This window comes from Zingiber officinale, chromosome 5A (genome assembly GCF_018446385.1).
Source record: "Zingiber officinale cultivar Zhangliang chromosome 5A, Zo_v1.1, whole genome shotgun sequence".
Taxonomy (NCBI): Eukaryota; Viridiplantae; Streptophyta; class Magnoliopsida; order Zingiberales; family Zingiberaceae; genus Zingiber; species Zingiber officinale.
The window spans coordinates 82,188,746-82,199,658 of NC_055994.1; the positions used below are offsets into that span (position 1 = coordinate 82,188,746).

The 10,913-nt window shown below is 38.6% G+C and overlaps 1 protein-coding gene across 6 annotated transcripts; it reads right to left on the reverse strand.

Moving 5' to 3' along the window:
- Positions 1-2,020: 2,020 nt before the first annotated feature.
- LOC121980750 lies at positions 2,021-10,272 on the reverse strand. Of its 6 annotated transcripts, none has more exons than XR_006111657.1 (5): positions 9,875-10,269; positions 7,344-8,239; positions 3,733-7,260; positions 2,318-2,958; positions 2,021-2,177 (listed from the first exon to the last, which is right to left on the reverse strand). XR_006111657.1 is itself a non-coding variant. In XM_042532940.1 (5 exons), the coding sequence occupies exons 4-5, from the start codon at positions 5,467-5,469 to the stop codon at positions 2,629-2,631; spliced, it is 2,067 nt and encodes a 688-aa protein (XP_042388874.1). In that variant the 5' UTR covers positions 5,470-7,260; positions 7,344-7,521; positions 7,731-8,239; positions 9,875-10,268; the 3' UTR covers positions 2,021-2,628. The 6 variants fall into 6 exon arrangements, 5 of the variants coding, with proteins under 5 accessions (XP_042388874.1, XP_042388877.1, XP_042388875.1 ...); XM_042532940.1 differs by having other exon boundaries at positions 2,021-2,958; positions 7,344-7,521; positions 7,731-8,239; positions 9,875-10,268; XM_042532943.1 differs by having other exon boundaries at positions 2,021-2,958; positions 3,733-5,683; positions 6,243-7,260; positions 9,875-10,268.
- Positions 10,273-10,913: the final 641 nt, after the last annotated feature.

Below are 10,913 nucleotides of genomic sequence, written 5' to 3' on the forward strand. Positions count from 1 at the left end.
ATTGTTGTTCTTTGCTTCAGGGCTCACCCTCCTTATATAGGAGGCTCCGAACGCCTGGATCCCTTCTGGGCGCCTAGACTGTGACGTAGCCCAGCCAACCAGTGAGCTCCACGTGCGACGATTGCGATGGGACAAAATTTGTGCTCCGGGCGCCCAGACCCCTACTGGGCGCCCGGACCACCTTCTTCCAGAAATTCTTTTTTCTATAAGAAAATGTTAGTCTAAGGCAAAATAAAAGTTATACTACCCTGCAAAATAAAAATTAGCACAGTTAAAGAAAAAGAGTAGTAATTAGATTCCGTCTCACCGAGATCGAAATCTAGTCAAGATCTCAACTTAGATTTACGAAATGGTTCTAACTTGGATCGGCGCCTAAGTTCCCTAACCGGGAATGCGTCCTTACCAAGTCACTCCCCTCCAATGACTTACCTTAACTTACCTATCAGATATTTGGTCAGTCCGTCGACCCGTCTGGATTTCGTGCCAGCTATCATGTCAGCCCGTCGACCTAGCTGGATTTCGTGCCAGACATCCGATCAGTCCGTCGACCAGGCTGGGCTTCGTGCCAGCTATCATGTTGACCCGTTGACCTAGTTGGACTTCGTGTCAGACATCCGGTTAACCTGTCGATCAGTTTGGACTTCTCCTGCACACTTAGTTAAAGTGTTAGATCACAATGAAATTAACTTAACCTACTTTGTCATTCATCAAAACCTGAGTTAGACCGTTAGTGCTAACCACACCAACAACTAGTTCATTGGAGTGACCTATTGTAAGACTTTATATGGTTATTTACATATATGGATATGTCTGTGAAGTACTTATTGTAGCTCGAGTGCAAGTTTCCTTCGACTTGAGGTATTCAAGTCACCTTAGTCATGAAGACTTATATTTTAACATCTTAAGCAAAGCATCTCCTTGGAGATATGAACTCGAGATGAATTGGATATAAGTTGAAGTGCCTGAAAGTGTTTGGATAACCCACAGATGATTCACCGCTCCTTGTGAAAAGACGAATACCCTATGGCCACTTGTCAAGATTATTACTCGTCTTTACAAAACATCACATGTTAAGAGTATGAAATTCTTAAATAAATGTAGGAGTAATTTGAATCTATAGGATGAGGAAGTATTATTTGAGCTAAATGTAATGTAATTAGTCTAGTGGGGACATATATATCGAACATGTCCTGAACTAACTGGGTATAAGACGAGTAAAAGGAACAATGCACGACTCACTATAGCTACTAAAGGGTTCAGAACTAGTTCTAGAATCAGCTATGATTTTCTAATTAATTGAGGATCATGATATACTATTAGAAGTCACTAATGATCGATCCATAATTAAATAGTTAATTATAGACGGCTAAGATAAACTGAGAACCTATTGGGTCACACACACTATGAGTATCTAAAAAATATAAAATAAGTTTGAGAATTCAATTTCAGATTAAGAAATAAGATGTTTGGTTGCATCAAACAAAGGTAAATATGGAAGATATTTTATCGAAATGGAAGTGCGGATGAATCACATCTCTTATAAAAGAGTTAGTCCCTATTTGGTTTAATCATGAACCAAATTGGTTTGGTTTAAAAACAAATTGATTTGGTTGTGAACCAGACCAAGAAGCTAATGAGCCAAATTGCTTAAGGAATTTTGGGTTGAGTTTGGACTTTCTAATCCAACTCATCTAAGAGCCAAGAGGAAGAAATTCTTCTTCCTCAAGCTTTTGTTTCTTTTTCCTTCTCTTGGATCGCATCACCTCCACACTTGGATAGTATCAATCGAAGACAAATCTTATTGCTCACTGAAATTATTTTAAAGATCTCAGCATGGATACGAATAGATGCGAGGTTCGTAAATATTGCTAAAGTTAATATCCTTTTCCCTACACATCATCCATAAAGTACGTCTAGAATAATTGTTATTCTTAAATTTTTGTTTTACGATTATGTCTACGTCCAATTGTATCCTACATACGTGTAATGTGTATTGTAATAAAATAATTTTATTATCGTATTTTGCTTCCACTATATATTTTTGTGAAACGTGTTAAGTACACATCGAGTATATCCCAACAATGTAAACAGTTATGATAGATGCAAATTTAAAGTGCAAGTCAAATCTTTCATAGTACTATCAACTTTGATGAATTGGAGCCGCCACCTCACTGCAACTGCAACACAATTCATGGTATCAATAGCAAGGCTGATCAAAACTTTTAAATATGTTCGAAGATCCACTTGTAAAGATCTGTCACTGCACAAGGCTCCCGCCAGCACAGGATCTGAAGAGAATCAATGTATACAATCTTACCAGTTGAACATTTTCCGTCGCCAGAACTTGGATCACCCTTGTTGCAATGTAGCGCGCTTTTTTGTTTGCCTTTGTAATGTTTCGATTGTCTGTTTGGCATCTCCTGCATGTTCAAGAAAACATCACTATCATAAATCCAGCTACAATTGGTCGAACCATGGTATGTTCACTTCCATGGATTGAACTCTGCACTGGGTCTCTGTCTCGAGATTTTGATTCTCGTCTTTGTACAGATTGAATTTCACATGCTAGTTCAGAAAATTGTTGATCTTCAAGCCAATTTAGTTCGATCGTCATGCATTGTTCTGAATCTACACCCTGCCCATAGGAGAAATAGGTGGTTCAAGGAAAAAGGTAGCTGGCATTTGCTCTACTCCCTCTTTCCCTTTTCTTTGCTCTTCGTTTCCAACAGCTTCGATCAAATGCCTCACTTCTTCCTCAAGGAGCAATCTAAATGAATCAGGATACAATCTTCGCCTGCTCCTCTTGCAAATAACAGCTGAAGAAACTTCAGATGCATGCAATACGGCAATACAGATCGAAAATGCCTGAAGAGCAGAGAAATGGGCATGGAAGTGGACTGCGTGTTGTCGTTTTTCATCAGCCATTACTGTCAGTGCAGGCACTTTCTCTTTGGAACCCTGTTTAGAATCATATACCAAACAATATGATTAGGAAGAAGCAAACCACGCATCAAATACATGTATTCAATGAATGCTTTGATAGGAATTGGAAAGCCCAAAATATCTTTCTTAAATGATTGATCGAACGATGTGAAGCTAAATGAGGATTTTTATGATTCAAAAGTTGAAAAGCCTTTCTGTGTATTGCCTAGATTATGTGTAGGTTAGTAATATAAGACAAAGCAGATAAAAACTTGTAAGTCGCGACAAGACTGAATTACAAAGTGCATGACAAAAGTGACGACAAGGCAGTAGAAATTTGACATGATTGTCTAAATTTGACTAAATGACATTTTAAAGTTTGACTTAGATTAGTATTTTCGAAAGTTTGGCCTAATTTTGTCATTTTACAACCGTTGATTTGACAAAAAAAATGACTATGATGAGAATAATAAACAATCAAACAAACTATAATTAATTGCTAATATCCTTTTATACAATTTTAGCTGACCTCACTTAATGAAATAAGGCCTGGGTGTTGCTGTATACCTTTTATGCACTTTACCGGAAAATATCATTGAGCATTTGATATAATCCATGACACTAAGCTTGTGGCAATTCCAGTTAAAGAACTGTTAGAGTTTAAAATTTTAACCGTGTGTAATGTAATTGTCTTAGCGTATCAAATCAAACAGTGAAGAACTCAAAATTATATAAATTTGGCATGCAAGGAGAGTAACAAATCACACTTAACCAAATAATCACAAAGCTATGAAGAAAATGAAAGTATACCTGAAGAAAAAGCAACAATGGTTTTTTAAATTCCCTTGAATGATTTATCCTTTCATCACCATGCAGATTATCAAATACAATAATTGGGCAGCCCATGTCCCAACCACCACAATCACAGCCTCTGCCAAATCTCCATCGATCTAGAAGTGAAGATGGGCCATCTTCATCAGCTTTTGGCCGCCCATGATTCCCACATGGAGTGACAACCTTCACTATGCAAGGATTCAGGATTCTGTTGGTGTCCTTTCTCTGATCAATTATAGGACGTTTACATCCCTTTTGATTCTCTTTTGAGCTGAACTCCTTCCTAATTTTTGGAATTTCCTTTCTGTCAAAGGGCAAGAGCATTTGGATTGCAATAGCTGCAATCTCATATTCTGGATGCAACTCATTTGAAAACCAAGGGTAAGAAGTCGAAGAATTGGAGTTGTGATTACTTAATGCAAGTCTGGAAGAATCTGGATATTTCTCAAAATTGTTTCTCTGTGGAGCTTCTGCTATTACCAGATTTTTCATAACATTACTCTCTTCAACGGAGAGATCTCTGCTTGCTCGTGCAATGTCATACAAAACAAACTCCATCACTATTGAGTTAGACAAATGTCCATTTTCTATCACTTCAGAACATAAATAACAAGAAGCCTGCATCTGCCCAATTAATGAAGGTAAACTTCCATGTGTGCCTTTGGGTGCCCGACTAGAATTACTCTTCTTCTTAGAGCTATGAAAGGTGTAAACCCAGTTACATGCATCGTCTGTTTTACGTGTATTTGCAGATAAGACTTCTTCTGAGTCTTGTAGAGAAAACTCGAATGAGGGACGACCATTCTCTGTGTCCAATTTAAGAAATCCATGTAGGTGAGCAGGAGATTCAGCAGCAGCCAATAGTCCTTGCATCAAATCAGATTTTGTATCCTCTTTGATGGAAACCTCATTTAGTAAAGAGTTATCAGACACTACTTTCTTCCCAATATCTATAGGAAAGACACTCGTAGGTTTATGTGTCTCTGCAAGAGATGAATCTCGCACTGACCTGGATTTCATTATCGGATCAAAAATTCTTTTAAGTGGACTAAACATGGTCTTTGATCCCCTTGCTTCAGCAAAGCAATTTTTCATCTCTGAATTAGTATTGGATATTTCTGCATTTTCTGAATAGCATTTTGGAGGAGTTTTTACTGAATCTCCATCGTAAATAATTTCCTCTTGATTTCTATGATGAACCTTTTCATGGCCATCAGAACTTTGATCCTTGAGCAGACCTGGTTCGAGAGACCCAGGAGCTACCTTCGTAGGAATTTGTTTGTCAGCTACATGCAAGTAGATATCTAAGCAATCATCTACCACACTATCCTTTTCTAGAGCAAATTCTAAGCAGGAGTTATCCATGGTAAAAGGCTTGTCAGGAAGATCACGAAATGAGAGATCCAGGAACTCCACGGAACTTGTGCTGATCAAGTTAACTGTATTGTCCGATATAGGTTTTGACTCAGCACTAGAGGACACCAGAGGCAAAAACTTCTGATCGCAGAACTGATTGGGTTTGTTTATATCATGCTGAGGCAAGTGATCTATGATCTCAAATGAAATAAAAGCATCATCACAGTGCCTAAAGTCTAATTTTGATCTTCCTTCAAATTCTTTTCTCATTCTCCTGACTTCCCTAGCACTCTGATACATAGAACCTCTTTTTAACACTTCATTGTCATCGTTGATGCTGAGCTTCCCAGAGTGCATGCTTTTATACTCAAGACTTGATGAGTAACGATGATTAAGTTCTGTGAATTTGCCATCAAACCAATCCAAGCATTGGTGCCTGTTTGCAAGTCCCCCTTTTCTTTCCTTCAGCTGTACGTTCCTACCGCTTGGACTGGAGGAAGTACCTCAAACTTGCTCCAGAATAGCTTTGGCATTCCAAAACTACATCTTGACCCATAGAAATGCTGAAAAACTGAAGAATAAAGAGTAAGGTTAGCATACTGATGTTAATAAAGGTACATCACTTGTATTGTCAGTTAACACAATATCATCTGCCACTCAATTTCAAGCCACTAAAGAATTAGATTTATTGTTTAGGATTATTGATAAACACCAAAGTTTAAACCATTACCTGGTTGCCACCTCTGAAGAATAACAAACACACCAAGCTTGAAACTAGATTTCATTTTTGGAGAAGGGTGATAGATCACATTTAACACACTTAAACAAATGCTAGCAAATTAGCAATCATGAGATATTAGCTAATAGCAAACAAGAGGCCCAAAGTTCTAAGATTTTACGGAATAAGAGGAAAATATACCCATTTGAATTAAGAGAATGATCACATTGCAACATCAACACTGACCAAATGGTTCGAGGTAGGGCAAGAAATAAGGATTCTTGTAGGAAGAAAGCCAAATGAAAAGTGATGGCAAAAACATAAACAAACAAGAAAAACAAATGCAGACAAGAAGATCTTCCTATATCTTTCCCCTTATCATACAAAGGCCAACAAGGAAAGATTATCAAACCGGAAAAGCTTGATTAATGGCAAATCTTCTAAAATCACTTTCCGGTTCCGAATGTCGGAAATTACGCCCAAAGATGTCCTCTCTTCCACTCACCAAATCTGAAACATTTCTTCAATACATTAGGCAGGGAGGATAGGAGGTGCCAAATTTTACTCTTCGAATGTAGAATTATGCTCAAGAGCAACAAAAGCTGAACGAAAAACCTCAATTCACTGTCAAAACGGGTAATCCTGCAGATTGGCAACTACGCTGAGAAGGAGAGTATCAACCTTCACCGGCGAGCAACAGAAGTCCGCCGGCCTCTGCCGCTGGTGACCAGGCAGAAGAAGGAAGTACGCAACAGAAATTGCTCCCTCGACGCTGGCACCGCTGCAGTAATCACTGCGTTGGGCTCTCTTCTCCGAGAAAACATGGCATTTGGGGACACATGATTTGCCTCTACTAAAAAAAACGAAGCAAAAAAATAGGAAAAAGTAGAATTTGATCTACGTATAAACTTTTTGTCTCTGTTCTCTAGACGGAGCTCAAGCCCTTTTATGGTCCAGTCTCTCTCCATTAAAGAAGATAATACTTGATTACTTTCTCCAAAGATGGAAGCTTGGTGATCACTCCTGCTGCGTGGCTGCTGAAATCCCTGGGCTCTTCTTTGCTTTCGCGTAAAGATAATCTGGTGGAGTCTTCGAGCTCGATGGCTGCCCTTTTGTCTCCCGCCAGGCTGGGCAGCATCATTTCCTGAAACACCCTGCAGTCTATGTTTTTTTTTCATCTCTTTTATAAAAAGTAAAACTGTCTTCTCCCTATTGTTCCCCATGATCTCATTTCTGCAAAGTGCAATCAATCCCTCTAAATTATCATGGAACTAACAAAAAACGTCTTCTATGATGAGGGCTGACAAGTGCTGGAAGGTTTCTAGGAACTGCGGTGTCAGATTGCCTTTGGATCACAATTGCACTGTTCATCAGCTACTGCATCTCTGAGTGTAGTTTATATTTATCTGAATGATGCTACTGCACACAAACTTAAGAACAAACAATCAAAAATTAAAATCTGAAAACATCTTGATGGACAATATTTTGTATCTAAATTATAGTTAAAGTAAACCTGAGTGGCTCTGATACATGGAACCTGATGGACACTAGAAGACAAGTTGGTCAAGTTCTCCATATCCATGAGCCATAAAGAGAGGCAGGCAATTGATCCACCTGCAACAATAAATATTCATGAACAGCTTCCTGCTCTGGCACTTTAGCTCTGAGCGGCAAAATCTCTCAGTTTTCACCTGCAATAATAAATGTAAGATCAAGCAGTAGCCATCTGTTTTCTTTCTTTATTTTCTTCTCTTTCTTTATTCAGTCAAACACAGTCAGGGGACCAACCATCTTTAACTTTTATCCCTTACAAAAGCACTTATATAATAATTAAAGTAGAGAAGGTACCACAAATCCCACATGCTCATACAGCATAAGCATATGCCTGGAGAGCTTTTACCTGTGACTGGCTTTTCTTGTAGGGAACTGCTTCTGTCTCAAGATCAGATCTCAGCTGCATCTTAAAACAATAAGAACAACAACAATCAAGTCTTTTCCCACTAGGTGGAGTCGGCTGCATCTTAGAAGAAAGTCGAAAATCTGCAATCAAGCTAAATAACAAAAATTCCTTGCCATGGCATTATGATTCCATTGCTCATCAACAAACCATGCAAGAATACGTGATTCTGAACAACAATACTTCAATAGATAATGCCAACACAACCACACCAAGAACAGATATGAATTGTCACTGTGTTCATCTTCTATTAAAAATAGAAGGTACTGTTACATCACACTTCTCCAGTTTTTCAATCTGCAAAATGCACTCATTTGCTCTCTTTAGAACCACTGGAGTTTCAGAGATGATGCCTTCCATTTTTGCTCGGACAAGAAGCAATTTCTCAACCATTGTCCGATCAGCATTACCAAGTAAGCTGCCTCCATTTGGTTCTAAGGATGGTGGAAGTTCTGCAAATGACGTCAATCAGTATTTTAGCGATAGGAATGTCAAAGATTATTCATAAAACACATGGCAAAGAACATCTTAGAAGAACAGAACATGGACCTAGCTAGCATAGAATAATAAAGCTAGCATACATAATTGTACTTCTAGCTCTAAGAAAGAAAATTGCTAATGCATACAGTGATACTTCAGTTCAATACATTCGCCATTTATTTATTTTTTTAATTCCTTCATTGCTCAACTAGGTTCAATGATCAGATAACTTGACACATGCTATCAATTTGAACCTCAAATGTTCAAAAGGGATAATCCAATTTGTTGATCCAACACTACAGCCATCTGAACATTTTTTTATAATCATTGTCTGATTCTATATTCTTAACACCCATAAATTACTGATGACTATTTCACAAAACCATAACCTAACTTGCATATTTTAAAGATGTAACATCAAATTCCTTTCTTCACCTCAACAACCCTTTCTCATTGTATGTTAATATCCGCCAACATCATCATCCTCATTAAATGGACAAATTATTAGTCAGAATTAAGTCCTTCATTATCTCTAGACCTTCTATTGAATTGCATTTGTATTTCATGTTGAAAAAATGCTGAGCAAAGCTCTGTCATTCATTCAATTGTATGCAGTATAATTGTCAAGGAAAACATCGATCAACTTCTGCAATATAAATTCAGATGTACAAATATTGTGGTCAAATTGCATTAACAATCATATGAATCCACTTATGAGTAGGGTGGACTAAGTTAGCCACATGATTTCAATTTTCAGGAACATGATGCCAATTTTCAAGAACATGTGTTACTTTGATCCATTGAAGCTTTACTAATGACCAGTTGGACATTTGATGGAAATGCTGAGATATCATTAGGTCATGCATAGTCTAACCCTTTCATCATTCATTTGAGAAAGTATTTGTAGCTTCTAGAGTGGCATTTGCCACATGAAGTCTATTGTCAGAAACATGTGGCACATTCTTCTCCCTAGTCTTTTGCTAGCATTGCCAGTCGGGTACTACACATCTTTTATGTGTTGTAATTTGATTCATTGAAATTCTTACTAATGACTAATCTGATACTCAGAAGAGCCAATTCCCTGTCCATGTTGGTTTCTCACTACGAGATGCACTTAACAAGGTGATTTATGCTGGCATCAACAAGCTAAAGATATCATGGTTACTAAAGCAATATCAACAACAACAATAGAGTATATACTAGGAGTGCTCAATAATTTCATCCACTTCTGACACCACACTGACAGACAGGAACAAGCCGATGTTCAGTAAAACTTTCCCAAAATTGGAATAACATTTATCATTTGCATAATCACAGTAGCAATCTCTCCATTGGTCCTTAATCACACCTATACAACTACTGTTCCAATGATCATTTCTAAAACATACAACATTATACCAGGAAAGGTCTCACTTCTTCCTTGGATTCATGCTTTCATTTTACAAAATAATCCTTGATGAGTGATCTTCCTCGTGTCATGAACCCAAAAATCTGACTATCAAAAAGCAATCATGCCATGTACACTATAGACTAGCGTGAGAATCACTTAGAAAGATGAAAAAGGATATGAGAGTTCACTGACACAAGAAAACGGTCAGAAAAGTCACCAGTTTCGCCAGCATCAGATCCGGTTAAGGCTCGAAGAGGAAGGGGCGGCCTCTTGGCGACTAGTTCGGAGGATAGACCTCCGAGAATCCGATCCAGATTGGTCTTCCGGGCGTCGAGGACTCTTCTGGCCATCTCGCTCACTTCGCGCTCCAGTTCCTGGATCTCCCTCTCCTCCTCTTCCTCATCCTCCACGCGCAACCTCTCCGGCAGCTCTGGATTACCATCTACTTCCAGCCTCCGCTTGCCGCGACCTAGGGCTTCCATCTCGCCCGCGCGGGCGAAAGGCGTCGGAGTCACGGGTGGACCGTGTTGGGAGTGGCACAGCAAAAGCCCCGTCGAAGAGGCCTTTCTTCTCTAGTCCCGCTCGATAGCAACCCGATGCCTAACCTGACGTTCTGTTGGTCCATGTCGTCGTAGAAGAATGTGCGACCCATGCTTCACTAAGATACAAATTAGTGGGTACAAACAAATATAACGACGTGAACAGCCATCTACTAAGTCACAATTCACACAATCCCGATCCCACGGATCATACCAGATAAGGAGTGACATGCTCATCGTATGAGGTGGATCGAATCCCAAGACTATCGGGAGGTAAATTTTTGAACTTTATACAATTCATCCCACCATTATTTACCCTTTCAGCTACCGTAATTTATCTCCCTCATAATGATATGGGGTCGGGTGCAGCGGAGGCGCTGGGATGAACGATTTTACCTTTTACCATACAATTCACATAATCACACTATCGGATTTATCCAGTGGACGAACACTAAAAAAGACATCCTATCATCGAATTCGGATTCTCTACCTCAATAATTCTCTAATAATTCTATGCTCTCGTGTCTCCTTATCGATATATCTCAAAGATCCGAACTCTCGTATCTCCCGGCCAAAAGTTTAAAATATTTGAATTATATAAAAAAATAATTATTCAAGTGATTTGAAAACTTAAAACCTTCCACTACTAGTAAAGGTATCTTAGCGAATAAAAAAAATGATAATCCAATTAGTCTCATTGATTATTTCTGAAAATGA